Below are 19,639 nucleotides of genomic sequence, written 5' to 3' on the forward strand. Positions count from 1 at the left end.
GCACCTCAGTGCTAGAGGCGCCACTACAGACCCTGGTTCGATTCCAGGCTGTATCACAACAGGCTGTGATTGGGAGTCCCATAGGGCGGCGCACAACTGTCCGGGTTAGGGTTTGGCCGGGGTAGGCTGTCATTGTAAATAAGAATTTGTTCTTCGCTGACTTGCCTAGTTAAATAAACTGGTCAAAATTGTTCGTACTTTTACAGTGTTAGTTTCCTCAGCTGTACCAATATGATACAAAACACATGAAAAACTGAATTGACTGCACTGGGCCTTTAAAACTGATGGAATACACCTTAGGAATGCAAACAATGTTTATAGAAAGACGAGGTACAACAGGAAAAATAAAGGCCCTATGTGGTGAACACTTGTTTCATGTTCTAATCTTACATACGTTCTATGACAAAACCATCCACATTAGATTTTTTTTTAAATCACAAAAAAAATAGAATAATAATTCAAAATCGTTTATTCTTGTCAATCAAAAATAGTCACTGATTTATTGGTAAACACACCTTCAGGATCTTACAGTAGATCATCAGTAGACACATTAAAAAAATGGGAAAGAAACATTGTCATGTAAAAAGAGCATAAACACAAACCAAATAGACTTCCTCTTATAAGATGATATAAATACAATATCTTATAGACAAAAGCAAGACTGAGAATGGCCAGATGTACTCCCTTGTTAATTCCCAGAGGCTGTTCAAGTGAAACAGTAGTCGAGGTGGGCCAGCAGTTCTCTGTGTTGACTGGTGGTGTATGGGGCTCTACACTTTGGACACTCCAGGAAACTCTCGTCCAGAAGGCTTTTGGAGGCGAGGTGGGGATGGGATCCTCAATGGACAGCCTATCAAACTCCAGCTTGTTGTAAGAACTTGGCTCAGAGAAACGAGACTCGCTCTGCTGTTTATAGAAAAAAATACATAGAAACCAATCAATTGTCCCACAGTTGCTTATCTGAAGATAGGAAAGGTATTCATGATGACAATTGAAAAGCAGAAAAGTCTAAAAGAATTTAACTGCAACATTTTGCAATTGCTTACTTGATGGCTGGATTCCAGTCTCGTGATTTGGTCCCGAGCCTTGCGCAGCTCTTTCAGGACCTTGTGCAACTGATGCTGTAAACTGTGCCGATCGAGCTTCTCGTTCTCAAAGTCTTTGGCAGACAGCTGGATCTGGGGGGAATAGACAACAGCAAATCAAGAGAGCACTGCAGAGATCTTGGATGTTGTATTGCATAAGACATGTTATACAACAGACTATTTCACAATCTAGAGTCAGGAATGGTTTAGGTTGCCAATAGAAAATCTAATTGTATTCGTCACATGCACCGACTACTAATATTGGTACCCTTGGTAAATCATTTTCTATTTTTGTTTATCCTCTTGGTCTTTCAAAATATTAACAAAAATCTAACTTTTAATTTAAGTAAAACAAATTAAATAAATGTTTTAATTCTTAACTCAAAACAAATATTTTTCTCAAATATATGTGTGCTACAATTATTGGCACTCCTTCCTTACCTTTGCCAACAGCTCAGAGTCTTCTCCTATAATGTGTAATGACGTTAGAGAACACATGGCAAGGGACCCGAGACCATTCCTCCATCCAGAATCTCTCCAGATTCCAAGGTCCATGCTTGTGGACTGTTCTTCAGCTCATCCCAAAGGTTTTCTATAGGGTTTAGGCCAGGGGACGGCCATGGCAAAACCTTGATTCTGTGGTCAGTGAACCATTTTTGTGTTGATGTTGAGGTGTGCTTTGGTTCATTGTCCTGCTGGAAGATCCAACCAAGGCCCAGTTTAAGCTTCCTAGCAGAGGCAGTCAGGTTTTGATTTAATATCTGCTGGTACATGGAGTCCATGTTAACATGTATCCTAACAAGTTGTCCAGGGCCGTTGGAAGAAAAACAGGGCCACAAATCAAAGATCCACCACTATAGTTCACAGTGGGAATGAGGTACTTTTCTGCATGGATATATTTCTGTCTACGCCAAACCCACCTCTGGGGTTTGTTTCCAAAAAGCTCTATTTTGAAGAACCCGGTCCCATTGAAAGTTCCAGTGACGTTTGGCAAACTGTAGGCGCTTGAGTTTGTTGTTTGATGACCGGGTTTGTAGTTTTTATGGCAACCCTCCCAAACAACTTGTGGTTACATATGAGGCGTCTGATCGTAGTTTTGTAGAGTTTCTGACCTAACTAACGTCTGCAATTCTCCAGCTGTTTTTTTGGCCACTCTTACCATCCTCCTCACTGTGCGTGGGGTCAATATAGACACACGTCCTCTTCCAGGCCAATTGTTAACACCTCCAATTGCTTTAAACTTCTTCATTATTGCCCTGATAGTAGAAATGGGCATTTTCAACCGGTAAGCTATTTTCTTATAGCCATTTCCTGATTTGTGCAGCTCAACAACTTTTGTCGCACATCATTACTGTATTCTCGGGTCTTTCCCCATAGTGATGGATGACTATGGGAACTTGGCCTGTATGTCACCTCATATTTATACCCCAGTGAAACAGGAAGTCATGGCTTACCACTTAAGTATTCCTAATCCCTCAGGTGAATTTAAATACATAAAATATGAATTGGAATATGCTTCAGTCAGATTTTACTCATAAGAATTTATAGGGGTGCCAATAATTGTGGCAGACATGTTATGGAGAAAAATATTTATTTCACATGTATTTTTTCCAATAATTTTACTTCAATTAAAAGGTTAGCTTTTTTGTGAATATTTTGAATGAAAGGCCAAGAGGAAAACAGCAAAGACATTTTTTTACAGCCCGTTTTGCTCAAGTTTACCAATTTTGCCAATGTAAGTGGAGGGCACTGTAGACATTACAGTGAAATGCTTACTTACAAATTCCTTAACCAACAATGCAGTTCAAGAAAGAGTTAAGAAAATATTTACTAAATAAACTAAAGCGATTAAAAAAAAAAAAAAGTAACACAATAAAATAACAATAACGAGGCTATATACAGGGGGTGCCGGTACCGAGTCGATGTGCAGGGGTACAGGTTAGTCGAGGTAATTTGTACATGTTGGTAGGGGTAAAGTGATTATGCATGGATAAAGAACCTACATACCTGCTGTTCCAGTACAGCAACTCTCCTCTGCTCCTCATTTTGATTTAACTGAGATTTCTGGAGTAGATTCACCTGAACAGAAAACAGTATTTTTTTCTTAAAGGAAATTGGAGGTCCTATCGACATTCAGTATTACTGTGTCTTTTGAAAGAATAGTGGGAAAGTGTAGAGGGTGTGAAGAAGAACGAGGAGCATTAGGCGAGAAAGTGGCTGAGACAGGGATCGAACCCCCTTCTCCAGCGGGTATATATGGTTCAGCACAGAACATTTGTATTTAATCACCAACTACATTGAACTGTTGTTAGATCGGTATATATTCAACAAGACACAACCCAACTCATTTAAAAACCAACTTTTCCCCAGCAACTCATCCACAGGTCATGGTTGCAAATGACAATGTTTTATAAATGAACTCACCTGGTCAAACAAAGTTGCACAATAAACCACACAAAGTATCTCCCTGGTGTATAACAGTACCTGCAGCAGAAGCTCAGCAGACCTCTTCCTCTCGTCTTCCAACCTGGCGTCCATGCTGTCCCGCTCGGACCTCATCCTGTCAGCCTGGTCGGCCAAGCACTTCCTCTCCTCGCTGACTCTGTGTCTCCTGCTGAGGCGCTCGGCCTGGAGCTGTTCTCGGGCCTCGGCCACCTCCCGGCAGCGCTCCTCGTACCTCCCCTGGGCCCGCGCAGCAGCCTCCTTCTGGGCCTCCACGTCCCGCTTGGCCTGCAGCAGAAGCTTGTCGTAGTACTCCTGCAGCTGGGGGGAAGACTTCTCAGGTGCTGGGGAAAAGCAAGCAGGGTTACAATAAAATATGATCCTCTATGCAACACTTATGAATCGGACACTAGGAAGTACCGTTTGTCAAGTATACTTTGCTTTACCACTTGTAATGGAATATAATGAATTTGTAAACGCTAATTATAAGCTTCAGTTAATTTCAGGAAATCAAATTAGCATAATACAAAATCCATCTGTTTAAACTGGAGATATCAGAATGTTTTTATTTTTACCATGGGCTACGACTCAATCCACCGCATCTGCCAATAGCCATTTTCGGCATCTGCAGTATAAGGTCTACGAGACCCACAAGCGTCACGGGCGTAGTCTGAAGTCAGTATCGCCGATCTGCCAACTTCTGTCAGTAGGATCCGAACGGTTCGAGCTACACACTAATATGACCCCTCTATGAAAAGGTGAGTCTCTCACGAACACGCACATTTGCTCTAGGATGCCCACAAGCCAAACCTGAAAGCAAGCCTGGTACCACTTTAAAAATGAATGGAATTATATATATAGTTTAGTGCCAAAAATAAGGGGTTAAATCTGTATAAAAAAAATACAAATAGTTTCCTGATCCGTCTTATATCTCTTCGATATAATACAGACACTTCAAAACAAACTTCCTTTAGATTTATTTAGTTGTACTATCAGTTTTTCCATGTATGAATCTGGTATTCAATGCGTTTCCACAGGCTAATAGCAGTAAGGCCAAATGTTTCATCAAATATTTTTTATATATTTTTGGGGGGAGGGGGGAGACCTAAAGGGTCCAAAAATTCTAAATCAAAAAGCTAAATGGTCAGTGCTATGACTATCTTAAAACAATTCCATGTTCGCTTAGTAGAACCACCTCAATTAAGAAATGCTGTATTCACAGACTGCGTGAAGCGTTGGCCTAGAGGGTAATTATTTTAACCACATGGAACATTTTTTTGTGTGTGAAATAAGCCTTTAAAATGCGGAGAACATTGTGGGATCTGCCGATTTTTAACAGTGGATTTGCTCTTAACAGCAAACGAGTGCCAGATCCCACACTGGCTCAGAGGCCCTGTTTTTTTACCGGCTGAATCGCCTTCTTTGTGTTGTTGTTGGAGAGCTTGGTTGGCTTGATTTAGTTGCTGCTCCAACTCAAGGGTTCTGGCCAGGACTGCCTTGACATAGGCCTCTCGCTGCTGGTCATAAACCATCCACTGTTGGTTCTTCTCCAAAGCCTTACGGAACCCAGGAAAAAAGACACACAGGGGTAAAGGTTAGGTTATACAGTTTTCCTAAGCACTCAACACACTACGATTTTTGAGCAGACAAAGACGAAAACAAAATGGCAATTTTAATCTTGACAAGTTATTCAACTCACATCTCTCAGGTGATCCTGAACGACTGCAACCTCACCGGTGGGGACCCTGCCATTCTATCAAACAGTATAGAAACACGGATATTAGAATATATCAAAACAATTGCAGAGGTGTACACAACAGAGACAATTACTTTCTAAATGAAGACATGGTCTGTTGTATGTGGGTCTGTGGGAGACGAGTCTTGGATGTTTTACTTAAAAAGTCTAATGCAGACGTTTTTAATCGGAATATCACATCATTTCTGGGTAACAATTAAGTACCTTACTGTGACCATTTGAATTTAAAAAAAAATAGCTTCTTAGCAAAGAGCCATTTCTAGGAATTTCTGGGACTAGTGGGAAAGAGAAAAGTAGATGTTATTGGCAGAGTAGTTTGGAACACTTTCTTATTGGATTATTCAACTCATTTACTACCTGGTGATGTCACCAGGCAAAACAGTCTTTTCAAAAGCTCTTCCCTAAAATCCCAGCTCAGCAAACAGTCCCGGGACCACCCTAGAATTATCAATGACAGCTTTGGATCTTCCATATATTATTATTATTATTATTATTAAAAGGGCATAATGATAATTTTCACTATTATTCCAAACTCAGTGTGTGGAAAAATATATAGAAACACGAGGAAATCAAGATTAAAGAGGACACAATAAAATCATTAAAAAGGGCAGTAAGCCTAGCTAAATGCAAAGCCGCCTCTAGTGAAGTACTGAATACAATAATATAATGCCTAGGGTGTCCTTTAACCAGCCAGTGGCCTAGCCACCTCTCGGCAGCAGCGGCCTAGTCAGCCTGGCTGGGACACATCCTCAATAACACCAAGGCCCAACTATCCCTGGAGGGGCTGCCTTCGTTCTGCAATCCCTGGAGAGCGACGCCAGGTCCATCTCACAATAATAATAATGATGTTAAAGTTGGCCCACAGGTTGACATCTGATTGGTAAGACCAGGAACATGAGACCTATGACCTAAGGAGAAAAACCCATTGGTCTGCTCAGGCCCTTAACTCCACCTCGAGAGGAGAGGGACTGGGATCAAATGCTTGACAACCTTTTCCCAGATGGTCTGCCCATCCTGTATGACTGAACATGTGCGGTGGGGGTTTTGTTGTGGAGGGTAATGCCCCCGGTGATGAGTGCCTGTTGGAAGGTGGATTGCCTTGAACATAGTCTCATGGTTATTTGAAAGTTACATATGGATTAGAGCACAGATAATACAAATAGTTCTCTATCCATGAATAAGACTAGTGGTAAACCATTTCCCCCATATCAGTGCTTTAAATTGAGGAAAAACTCATTTTATCAGAGGGAAGGGTCTGTCATACTTGTCTGGTAGAGTGGTCAAAGAGGTTAAACAATTAAATGCTTGTGAAACTCTGTAATCATAAAATGGCTAACTTGTCATTCTCACTCTTATAGATATGGCACTAAGAAGATTGGATAGATAAGAAATCTGGAAAATAAATGTAATATTTGAATCATGAAAGATGATAAATAGGAAATGCTGTCAGAGCCTATTCAACTGGTGGCTGCGGGCCAGATCCGGTCTTTTAATCAATTTAGACTGGCCCCTTGATCAATTCTGAACATTAGTAAAAAAATTCTGATGTTTATTGCCAAAATGACAAGGCCTATCAGTATGGTTTTTAGCAGATCCAAATAAATCTTCCTATGAATTTGACTTGTGTGAACAGTGTGCAATAAGCTAATATCACCCCATTCCTGAAAGCTAAGAGCCTCAGGGACACGTACGTGCCTTCTGTTTCTCTCTATGAAGTCGTGCAGGAAATATTAGAAGGGAGTGGGGGAAAACAAATGACTGGGGGAAATTCCTCCAAAGCTTAGGCCACCCCCCCTTCCCCTTAAATAGAGAATCAAATAGCTTGCTGGTCCATGTTATTACCATCAGTGTGTTAGGGCAGTAAAAAGAAAATCCTGTTTTCAAAGGATTTTTAAAATGACCTAATTACTTTTAGCAACATTTAAGTGCTTTATAATGGTGTGTGCTGTTTTTGATAGTTCTCCGGAAGATTAATCGCATGTCGAAAATGTCTGGCGCCCCTGCAATTACCTTTAAAAAAGTGTCCCCCATAAGAATATCGTTGAGTAGCCCTGTGGTGCGTTCAGATAGCTTCAACGTTTGCTATGTTGCGTGACGGTTTGTACTGAACACGCTTCCCCAAAACTGTGTGCACCATTTGTCAACAGCCTTTGAGGTAAATTTGCTTACGTTTGGTGCTGTGGCCTGATCAATATGGGTGTGACCATCTAAAAAGACAAAACCTATGCAGTACACCATACAGTAATCGCCCTGTGGGCCACCATAATCACAACGCTTTTCAACTGGTTGTTCAGAACAGTGCCATTTCAGATTAATTCAATGTTGCACCCCGTTCTGTCGTACTGTACTCAACCCTGCACTAAAGCCACCTGAGCTGAGTGTTAACAAGTATTATGTCAGAGGGGCCATTCTGAGAGCAAAGGCTGCCATCTAGAGTTCAAAAATACATTTTCACCTTGAGATTCTGAATGTCCCATCCTAACCACAACATTCATACAGGAAACTGTAATGTTAGAATATTGAGGGGCGTGAACCTTGAAGTGTCTTCCTGTCACACATACATTCTCTCCATAACTGATCCTTGGTTAACACAATGGAACAAGTTCTAGGCCTCCTCAGCAGCCTGAAGATTCCGCTCACCAACCTGGAAATCAGGAAAGTGTTCTTCCAGTTCCTGACACCTTGCAGACACTGCCACCAAGTTGTTCTTCAGGTTCCCCGTCTCCTCCGAGAGGGACTGGAAGAGTTTCTCTCTGTGCTCTGCCTCTCTCCTCCCCTGGGCCAGCTGAGACTGGAGCGATGCCACCACCTCTCCCCCACTGGAACTCAGCTGTTGTCTCAGAGTCTCCACCTCCTTGTCCTTTGCCAGCAGCTGCTGATTGTTCCTCTCCCTTAACGTCTCCAGAGACAGAATTCTCTGCAATCAATTGCAACATTTTGGTAGTTTATTTCTCTTCTTAAATGAACATGATTCATCTTTATGTTATCACAACTCCATCAAGACAATTTCAAAAGCCAACAGTCTTCAAAGGAACACGCCCATGATGTTCTCAATGCTAAACCCACAGACTGCTACAAAGCCACATTGTGAAAGTGAAAGTGATTGGTGGTCACAAGTTTATGAACATAAAGTGCAAAGGTTGTTTTGGTTTGAAAAGTTTCCTGTTTGTGGATGTAGGCTACCTCATCACTACGGTGTCAACCCCATTCCATTTGGACATTATAATAATCATTTGACTGGCAATACTAGATTAGCCTAAGCATCTCACAAGAGTCTATTTCTGCACAAGCTACTATGCTTTGTCATTTTGCTAGCTAGTTAACTTACCTCTAGCAATTTGCTCTTGTCCAAGTCTGGTGGCCTCGCCGTTCGTTTTGATATTTCATCCATCATCTTCTTCAGGTGATTATTTTCCTTCCTGAGTCTGTCCATTTCCATGTCTGCTTGCTTTGAGCCACTGGTTTTAAAGCCTAACTTGTTGACAATGATATCCTTGGTGCTTTTTGATGCCATGTCTGGCGTGTTACCTAGAAAAACTAATTTGACGTTTTTTTGTTGTCAATGTATAACAATTCAAATCACTCACATCTCATTCAATTGCACATTTTCAATCAAAGCTAACTACATCTAGGTAGTAAAATCTAATAGGAAATACTCAAGTTTGTTTATTTAATTAGGCATACATCCAATTAAATGTCGCACCTGCAGTGAGGCCTAGCTAACGTTATTTGTTTAAATTGGCAAGCCAAACACAAAACAAACTCAAGCCCAAAACAGAACATGCCTAACCGGAAAAAAAAACATTTCTCCAAAACGTTATAACTGAATTACATAAATATAACATAATCTTACCAACAAGATACAGATCATCTGCTAGGTTGTTGGCTATATATTTTTCTTGAGTTGGTAGCTAATGCTAGCTCGCTAGCTAAGTTAAATACTGTACAGTAGGTGCTGGTCTGCCTAACAACACAGCTATAGGTAGCCAGCAATCGTCCTTATTTAGCTAGCTAAACTTTTGTTCGTTCAACCCAAACTCTTTTCTATTGTTAATAAAACATGTATGGATGCATCTATAAATATTTAGAAAATTTAACTCACAATGTATAACTCTGTTTCCGAAATAACAACCTAGGATGCTTGATTTATGAGAATGAAACGGACACTTTCTTGCTTCCAAGTTGAAAACAAGTTTGAATGCAGCGCGTGAAGCGTCATATCCGGGTGTCAGATGACGCGGGCACTCCTTTTTTAATCAACCACCACTAGATGGAGACAGAGTACTGTTATTGCTCAGACCAATAACAGAGCACACAATAAACTTGCCATGGAACACAAATGAATAGATAAATATGAATGGAAAATACGATTAGCTAAGTCTATATTTATTTTGGTCCTATCACTATCCTGTTTTAATAGCAGCATGCAATTAGTCAACTATCTACCATCTTATCCAACTTTCACTGAACCACTCTTTCCCTCTGTCATCCTCTGTCAACACATACACAGGATGGCAGCACATTGCCATTGTCAAAGAAATCCACACCCACCCTTATTTTCCTAAATTTAACACGGGAGCTATTTCCTCAAATGATGCAGTTGGCTTTAGTGATGGGGAGGTGATGGTGCTCCACGCGATTCGGTTTTTATAGTCATTACAGAGCAATACTGATTCCTGTTAGTGACAATCATAATGTTGCGGGTTGTGGTAGAATCTGCGAAAGGTCTGCCTAAAAGTAAACTTGGAAGTACTCCGGATCCCATAGCAAATATTATTTTTAAAGGTAAGGAAGTGCACTTGGTTTTTATATCCCAAAGATTCTCTTTCTGTATCTTGATACACAACTCTGATGGGCTACTTTATAGTCTCCATCCCAGTAGCAGAAAAGGCAGTAGAGTCATAACAACATGTTTATTAATTGAGAAAGAACACAGGTTGTCAGATGCAGAATGATGATGGCGTAACCTATTGATTGGCTGAGTCAGCATGTAGTCCTTTCAAGTAGGCAATAACTTTTCACTGGATCTAAACTGATCAATGTGTCTATTCAATATTACCCGAGTTATCATAATGACTGCATTGACATCCACTCTACCCTGTAAATTAGAAGTTGTTAGGAATTTTATGAATTCTTAGCAAGTGTAAAAGATGACTGAAATAAGTTTTTTTAATAAAACAAATTTAACTTTCAGATGAAAAGAAGAAAACCAAAACAATTGACAGTGAAGTCAACCCAGTTTGGAATGAAGTAAGTATTTTGTTTCCTGTTCAGACTATTTGTCCTTGGGAAAGTTGCATTGCCAAAAGAAGACTTGAAACACTTGAAATAGTCACAACCCTGATAGTGTGTGTGTGTGTGTGTGTGTGATATTGTAGGCTTCTGTATAATATTGTCATTCTCTAATAGGCTTAATAATATAATTAGTGTCATGTGCACCTCAACCCCTTGGGGGTGGCAGTGCCCCTGATTTATAATTAAGAAATGTCATGTTTGATTACAGGTCCTTGAGTTTGATTTGAAGGGCTCTGTGCTTGATTCCTCATCTTACATTGATGTGATTGTGAAAGACTACGAAACTATTGGACAAGATAAGTAAGTGGCCCAGACATACACTTCATCCTAACACACCAGCACTAATAGTGGGATTTAGGAAAGCGAGAAACCCAGTTTGCCTCAACATTTAAACAGAGCAGCGATGTCCTCTAAATGAAGTTGCAAAGAACTGTCTAGTCTCCAACGTGGTTACAAGAAGAGGCAGGACTTCTTACAAAATCTCTGACTTAATCTGTTCAATATTACTGAAGGTAGTCATTAGATTAAACCAACCTTCTGCAAATTAACCCCAAAGGGAAAGAGTCAACTGCAGTCTCGATATGGTTAAATACAGACAGACAGATCAGGTCACAATGGATTCCAGGGATAATGTTAATGGGAAAGTAAGTTAGCATAACCACTCTTTCAGGAGACCACATTGTTGGCTTAACATGTAACTCCCACACCCTATTTGCTAGGCTCAGACTTGCACACAGTGAGTTGGGGAGGTGATCCGCCTCAGGCAACAATGAATACCTGTTTGTTCTGTTGGGATGAGCTGGATGGCACTTGTCGACAGGGAAATGTTGTATTCAGTTTGGACGAAGCAGTCGTGAGAGCTCAGGCCACTATGGATAGAGACCAATGTTTAAATGTTGTGGTAGTGTATTTTCCATTCACAGAAGGAAAGACAGATGGTGACAATCTGGAAACGTAATCACGGACAAAAAGTTTCTAAGGTTTTGCCAGTTAAAATCGTCAAAGCCTTGTCTGTTATGAAGACAACACACGTGTTACAGAATGTCCAGGTTTTAGTGAGATTTAATTCAGTACAATGATCATGTCTGTGAATCCACATGTCTGTGGTCCTCTGTAGCTCAGTTGGTAGAGAATGGCGCATTCTACGCCAGGGTAGTGAGTTTGCTTCCCTGGACACTTCAAATGTGTGCACGTGTGACTGTAAGTCGCTTTGGATAAAAGCTTCTGCAGGTATAATTCATTGCATGTCATACAGATTAGCTACATTCTGCAGCTCAGTACAGTTGGAATCAGGGTTATGATTTTCCAGTTTTGTCAGGTATATGCATGCATCAGTGCAGGCCATGTGTTGCGAGTAACGCTTTCCATCGAGTTAGCCTAGTCTGACACTAGTGGTGGGGGGTGTAGGGACTCTTCTCTCACTTAGCTTTCCAGGGTCTGTTATGGTACTTTGTAACCCTAGCAACTTGGGATAGAAAAATTGAACCTTGTGGTTCTAGATTTATTAGATTTGGGCAGGAATTCCTCTAATGATCCCTACAAATAGAGTCACACAAATAATATATCTTTGTCACAGATCCTGACTTTATGGTTGGCCAATGTCATTATGTGTTGACATACCGGATTACTCATGCTATGTAACAGGGCAACATAAATTACATGGCTACGACAAGGAAACTTCCACTGTGGTTGACAAAGGAAAGGCTGCTGGCGAAAACGATGGGCAGTGAGTGGAAGGACTCCACACTTTGGTAATAGCAGATCGAGTTCTGACGGCACACCTGTCTGCATTTCATGACCTGAGAACGTCAGGCTGACAGACATACACCAGTCAGGGAGAAATGAAAATAACGTCATGAGAGGCTGGCATTGTAATCCAGACAATAATACCATTGCAGAGAGTTTCACCACAGTGGTCTGTTACTAACTGCGTTACCTTAGCAACAGACAAGAACCAACATATTCTGCTATTCTGCTCACTGACTCACTAACCCAGCCCTATTGTCCACAAATCTTTTTTTTGACTGAAGGTATTGCGGGGGGGGGGGGGGGGTTGTTTTGTTAATATAACAGAAATATTACTATTGTCACAAGGAAAGGATGGAACATCCTCTGATTTATTATCCTGCATTCCAGTTTGATAGTCACTCTCCAGAGAATTCATGTTTCAGTCTCCCAGATGTAGAAGAGATTTGTCTAAACACTGCCTGGGAGATGTAATATTCCCCATGAGCAGAGTGACCAGTAGAGATAAATGATCAAATAAACAAAGAGAGAAAGGACATTATTAACAATACCCACCTGGATCTGTATGGACATTATTCCTGACAGGAGGGTAAAGGTTCAAATCCTTGGAAAAGTTGTAACATTACATTTCACATATGAGTAATTTAGCAGACACTCTTATCCAGAGCGATTTACAGGAGCAATTGGGGTTAAGTGCCTTGCTCAAGGGCACATTGAGAAAAAAACAGCAACCTTTCAGTTATTTGCCCAATGCTCTTAACCCCTAATTTACCTGCTTCCCAACATCATTTGATCATACGCGATGTGGTAAGGCAAGCTATGTCAAATTATATACTAGCTTCGCTCTCCAGGTTGGGCTGGTGGGAGGAGCTATAGGAGGACGGGTCATTGTAATGGCTGGAATGGAGTTCATGGAACGGAGTGAAACATGTGGTTTCCATTTGTTTGATACCGTTACACCCATTCCATTCCAGTCTTTACAATGAGCCCATCCTCCTATAGCTCCTCTCACCGGCCTCCTCTGATGAAATCTCTACTTGATTGCTCGTGTGTGATGCCAGGTCCCAGTTCTTTGTGGGTGTGTTTGACTGGGTGGGTTTGTTAACTTTGGGAGGAGGCCACCCCTGTGCCTTGCTCACGGTGATGTCACTGAGTACACAGACGGCTTTTCCTTCCTCATCTGCTCACTGCACTCATGACTAGATGTAATCTCTATTCTCAAATAAAGAAGTTGTATTTTATTTATTGAACCTTTATTTATCCAGGTGAGTCAATTAAGAACAAATTCTTATTTACAATGATGGCGAGAGTCAGTAGCCTAATGTATCACAATCTCCATGCTTCCATATTTGATAGCGTCAAAGATCGATCTGGTCAGCACTCTCATACAGGGCCTATAGAAAGTCTACATCCCTTTGAACCTCTTTCACATGTTGTTTGCGTTAGAAAGTGGGATTGAACTAGATTTCATTGTCTTTTTTTGTTGTTGTCTTTGATCTACACAAAATACTCCATGATGTCAAAGTGAAAAGAAAATTATACACATTTAAAAAAAAATCCTAAATATGTAATAACTCAAATATAGATGTTGCATAAGTATTCAGCCCTGTTGTTTAGGAAAGGGTACATTTTTCAGAAGTAAAATTTGGCTCAAAAAAATCACATAAGTTACATGGACTCACTCCGTCTGAAATAGTAAGGCTTGACATGATTTTTCAATGAGTACCCCTTCCTCTGTCCCCCATACAACATCTTTAAGGTCCCTCAGTCAAGTATTGAAATTTAATCACAGATTCAAGTAAAAAGACCAGGGAGCTTTTTGAAAGCCTCATAAAGAAGGGCAGTGATTGGTGGATTGGTAACAATAACAAATCAGACATTGAATATATCTTGAAGCATATCAAGTTAATAGTTATGATGTGGATTATATATTAAACCACTCAGACACATCAAAGATGCAGCCATCCTTCTGATCTGAGCCATCCAGCCATCCTTCTGATTGGTGATTTTAAAACAGCCACAGTTCAATGGCGGTGATAGTAGAAAATGGAGGATGGATCAACAACATTGTAGTGACTCCACAATAATGAACTGTAAGACAGAGTGAAAACAATGAAAGTATTCAAAAACATGCATATGTATGCAACAAGGCACTAAAGTAAAAGTGCAACAAAAACACAGTAAAGGAATATACTTCATGGCCTAAATGCCTTACAGCAGGACAATAACCTACAATACAAGGCCAAACCTACGCTGGAGTTGCTTGCCAAGAAAACAGTGAATATTCCTGAGCGGCCAAATTACAGTTTTGACTTAAATCTGCTTGAAAATCTTTGGCAAGACTTAAATTGCTGTCTAACCATGATCCCCCAACACCATGAAAGAGCTTAAAGAATTTTGAAAATAATGTGCGAATATATTGCACAATACAGGTGTGCAAAGAGCTTATGAGATTTACCCAAGAAGACTCACTGCTGTAGTCACTGCCAAAGGTGTTTCTAACATGTATTTACTCAAGGGGGTGAAAACTTATCTCAACAAGTTATATTAGTGTTTTATTTTTCATTACTCTTAAAAAATAAAAAGTTAACTTTGACATTAGAGTATTTTGTCTAGATCATTGACTAAAAAAATGCATTTGAATCCCACTTTGTAACACAATAAAATGCGAAGAAATCCAAGGGAGTTGTAAACGTTCTATAGACATTGTAGTTGTTTCATTTGGCTAGTGGCCAAATAGCCACTCTTAAGGACTCTATTGATAAGGATATTGTTGCAGTATTTTCATTTCTTACATGCACCTGAAGTTTAATCAAAGATACATTATCAAACAGAATTTCCTTGTGTTCATACCACACCTTTGTATAGTAGGTGTTAAATGACTTAAATGTAAATGTAAAATGTAAATGTAACGATGTGCGCTGAGAGTTGGGAAGCAAGTTCAGGGAGTGAGTGTTTTAATGAATAAACGGAACATGAACCAAAACACGGAACATGAACCCCCCCCTCCCAAAAAAAGCACACGTGACAGTAGGAATGTGGTATTTGTTTTTACCTCTAGCCATATCTGAAGTCTAGCCTTGTTTTGCAGGTTTCTCGGCTCTGCAAAAATCTCACTGAAAGACCTTGCAACTGGTCAAGTCAAATCCTTTCCCTGTAAAGATCTGGCTCTTGTCAATGAAAAGGGACAGGCTACTGGGGTAAGTTGTTCAGTATGTACTAATGGAGTTTGCAGCTACTCACCAGCTACCAGGGATATGGGCAAAACAATCATACAATCAGCTGAAATTTAAACAGCTGCAATATCATTATCCCATTTTAATTCATTACATTGTATTAGCTTGACTACAAAAACCACGAGCACCAAAAATCTCATGCAATTTTCCATTTTGATATCAGCACATTTTAATGAGATGATTGATTTATTCCACCAATTATTTACCTTCCAGGCCATCTACCCCGCCTGCTCTGTCTACCCTACCTACTCTGTCTTCCTACCTGTTCTGTTAACCTACCTTCTGTCTACCCTACCTGCTCTGTCTGTCTACCCTACCTGCTCTGTCTAACCTGTTCTGTCTACCCTACCTCTGTCTACCTGCTCTGTCTACCCTACCCTACCACTCTGTCCCTACCTGTATTAACCTGTTCTACCCTACCTGTTCTGTCTACCCTACCTGTCACCTGATATGTCTACCCTACCTGTTCTGTCTACCCTACCTGTATTAACCTGTTCTGTCCACCCTACCTGTATTAACCTGTTCTGTCTACCCTACCTGTATTAACCTGTTCTGTCTACCCTACCTGCTCTGTCTACCCTACCTGCAGTCACCTGCTCTGTCTACCCTACCTGCAGTCACCTGTGTTGTCTACCCTACCTGCTCTGTCTACTCTACCTGCAGTCACCTGCTCTGTCTACCCTACCTGCAGTCACATGCTCTGTATACCCTACCTGCTTTGTCTACCCTACCTGCAGTCACCTGCTCTGTCTACCCTACCTGCAGTCACCTGTGCTCTGGCTACCCTACCTGCTCTGTCTACCCTACCTGCAGTCACCTGCTCCATCTACCCTACATGCTCAGTCTATCCTACCTGCAGTCACCTGCTCTGTCTACCCTACCTGCTCTGTCTACACTACCTGCAGTCACCTGCTCTGTCTACCCTACCTGCAGTCACCTGCTCTGTCTACCCTACCTGCAGTCACCTGCTCTGTCTACCCTACCTGCTCTGTCTACCCTACCTGCAGTCACCTGCCCTGTCTACCCTACCTGCTGTCACCTGCTCTGTCTACCCTACCTGCAGTCACCTGCTCTGTCTACCCTACCTGCAGTCACCTGCTCTGTCTACCCTACCTGCAGTCACCTGCTCTGTCTACCCTACCTGCAATCACCTGCTCTGTCTACCCTACTTGCAGTCACCTGCTCTGTCTACCCTACCTGCTCTGTCTACCCTACCTCCAGTCACCTGCCATGTCTACCCTACCTGCTCTGCCTACCCTACCTGCAGTCAGCTGCCATGTCTACCCTACCTGCTCTGTCTACCCTACCTGCAGTCACCTGCTCTGTCTATCCTACCTGCAGTCACCTGCTCTGTCTATCCTACCTGCAGTCACCTACCTGCAGTCACCTGCCATGTCTACCCTACCTGCTCTGTCTACCCTACCTGAAGTCACCTGCTCTGTCTACCCTACCTTCTCTGTCTACCCTACCTGCAGTCACCTGCTCTGACTACCCTACCTGAAGTCACCTGCTCTGTCTACCCTACCTGCTCTGTCTATCCTACCTGCAGTCACCTGCCATGTCTACCCTACCTGCTCTGTCTACCCTACCTGCAGTCACCTGCTCCGTCTACCCTACATGCTCTGTCTACCCTACCTGCAGTCACCTGCCATGTCTACCCTACCTGCTCTGTCTACCCTACCTGCAGTCACCTGCTCTGTCTACCCTACCTGCAGTCACCTGCCATGTCTACCCTACCTGCTGTCACCTGCTCTGTCTACCCTACCTGCAGTCACCTGCTCTGTCTACCCTACCTGCTCTGTCTACCCTACCTGCAGTCACCTGCCATGTCTACCCTACCTGCTCTGTCTACCCTACCTGCAGTCACCTGCTCTGTCTACCCTACCTGCAGTCACCTGCCATGTCTACCCTACCTGCTCTGTCTACCCTACCTGCAGTCACCTGCTCTGTCTACCCTACCTGCAATCACCTGCTCTGTCTACCCTACTTGCAGTCACCTGCTCTGTCTACCCTACCTGCTCTGTCTACCCTACCTCCAGTCACCTGCCATGTCTACCCTACCTGCTCTGCCTACCCTACCTGCAGTCAGCTGCCATGTCTACCCTACCTGCTCTGTCTACCCTACCTGCAGTCACCTGCTCTGTCTATCCTACCTGCAGTCACCTGCTCTGTCTATCCTACCTGCAGTCACCTGTGCTGTCTAGACAGCCTCATTAATTACTGTTGTCACGTTGCTTAACTAAAAAACAATGCTAATAGCAGGATACCCTCGGATTCAAAAACACATGGTGTAAAATAAATGCACCCCCTCCCCAATTTGACAAATATTTGTTTATGCCCACAAATAACATTAACTGTAGTGAACCAGTGTTTATAGACATGGCTAACAACTTATTTTGAGGCACATTCGAAACCAGGTAGGGCTACGGGCCAGAAGGTTGACGGTTCGCTAACCACCACAGAAGGGCTCACTCTCCCTGGTGGTTTCATTACACTACGATCAGAGCTGGGCAAAGACAATGATCAGCTCGGGGGGGAATTAGATTTAACATTTTGATTCCATATTTATAATTATATAAAATATATGAAATTAATTTTCCATCAACAGGTTTCTGTGCCAATGCACAACACAACCAATAAATAAAGCATGCCGACTTCGGGCACTTCAATATCATGGTTTGCGTTTTCAACACCAGAATGCATAGATTATGTCAATCTCAACAAACAGAAAACACATCCCTCCTTACCTTGTAGACTTGCCCAGTATTGAAGATTTGGCTCGACAATCTCTGATTGTCATCAAAACTTTTTGGTGTTTTGTAACAGATATCTCTTGATTGATTGATTGATTGATTGATTGATTTTATTTGTCAGTAAAAAGTATATATATATATACACACAGTACCCTTGTCAATTCAACGTCTGTATTGGAGTGTTAGATTCTAGGTGAGTGAGGAATAGCCGCTCGGATTGGAGAGGAGGCAGAGCACGCATTAAAGTTTCCTGAATAACTGGGCTTGTCTGGGGCATATGTTTCGGTTAGCTGGTAATTGCTGGCTTTAGGCCAATAAAATAAAAGCCGTGAAGGTTCAGACCAGTTCGTAAGAGTTTTGTTTCATTCGGAGCCCTTTTCTTTGTTTGCCACAATATAATATCCTGCTCCTATTTTAAAAATGTACTTTCTTTTGATGTTACCCTAATAAAGTTTAGAAACTTGTGTGAAGGTTTGATGTGGCTATTAACATATTATACTGCAGGCCTATGATATTAAGGGAGTGCGCACCGACACCAACAGTTTAACTTGAGGAAAAATATTTTAGGCCTACCAGAGTTACTCCCATAACCTTACAATATGATGGTTATCTTTATAAAAAAATATTAGGATAAAAAAAACTAACAAATTAGACTTCTTCTGTACCTCTCTCTCTCTCTTTCGTAGAACTTACCGTGAAGCCCTTTAACCAACAGTGCAGTTCAAGAAGAAAATATTTACCAAGTAGACTACAATAAAAAGTCGTAATAAAAAGTATCACAATAAAAATAATGAGGCTATATACAGGGGGCACCGGTACCAAGTCAGTGTGGAGGCTATATACAGGGGGCACCGGTACCGAGTCAGTGTGGAGGCTATATACAGGGGGGGCACCAGTGTGGACCAGGGGAGTCAGTGTGGAGGCTATATACAGGGGGCACCGGTACCGAGTCAGTGTGGAGGCTATATACAGGGGGCACCGGTACCGAGTCAGTGTGGAGGCTATATACAGGGGGCACAGTGTGGAGGCTATATACAGGGGCACCGAGTCAGTGTGGAGGCTATATACAGGGGGCACCGGTACCGAGTCAGTGTGGAGGCTATATACAGGGGGCACCGGTACCGAGTCAGTGTGGAGGCTATATACAGGGGGCACTGGTACCGAGTCAGTGTGCAGGGGTACAGGCTAGTTGAGGTAACCTGTACATGTAGGTGGGGGCGAAGTGACTATGCATAGATAATAAACAAACAGGAAGTAGGAGCAGTGTACAAGAGAGAAGGGGGAGGGGGGTCAATGTCTGACAATTTTATGGGCTTTCCTCTGACA

At 41.9% G+C, this 19,639-nt stretch overlaps 2 protein-coding genes across 2 annotated transcripts; one reads left to right on the plus strand and one right to left on the minus strand.

Annotated features, from left to right (window-relative positions):
* Nucleotides 1–572: 572 nt before the first annotated feature.
* LOC124017950 (centrosomal protein of 55 kDa-like) lies at nucleotides 573–9,519 on the minus strand. The gene is given in 10 exon segments (XM_046333190.1): nucleotides 573–810; nucleotides 813–906; nucleotides 1,047–1,178; nucleotides 3,093–3,164; nucleotides 3,570–3,871; nucleotides 4,933–5,083; nucleotides 5,227–5,280; nucleotides 7,928–8,200; nucleotides 8,612–8,820; nucleotides 9,386–9,519. Coding segments are annotated over 9 exon segments (1,368 nt in total). The 5' UTR covers nucleotides 8,798–8,820; nucleotides 9,386–9,519; the 3' UTR covers nucleotides 573–706.
* A 346-nt stretch (nucleotides 9,520–9,865) lies between these two features.
* Nucleotides 9,866–18,865, plus strand: LOC124017954 (myoferlin-like). Its single transcript, XM_046333197.1, has 5 exons — nucleotides 9,866–10,068; nucleotides 10,478–10,533; nucleotides 10,787–10,878; nucleotides 15,416–15,524; nucleotides 18,818–18,865. Exons 1-5 carry the CDS (start codon nucleotides 9,978–9,980, stop codon nucleotides 18,863–18,865), a joined length of 396 nt encoding a protein of 131 aa, XP_046189153.1. The 5' UTR covers nucleotides 9,866–9,977.
* Nucleotides 18,866–19,639: the final 774 nt, after the last annotated feature.

The sequence above is a fragment of the Oncorhynchus gorbuscha genome, unplaced genomic scaffold (assembly GCF_021184085.1).
Source record: "Oncorhynchus gorbuscha isolate QuinsamMale2020 ecotype Even-year unplaced genomic scaffold, OgorEven_v1.0 Un_scaffold_35:::fragment_2:::debris, whole genome shotgun sequence".
In the NCBI taxonomy this organism is placed as follows: domain Eukaryota; kingdom Metazoa; phylum Chordata; class Actinopteri; order Salmoniformes; family Salmonidae; genus Oncorhynchus; species Oncorhynchus gorbuscha.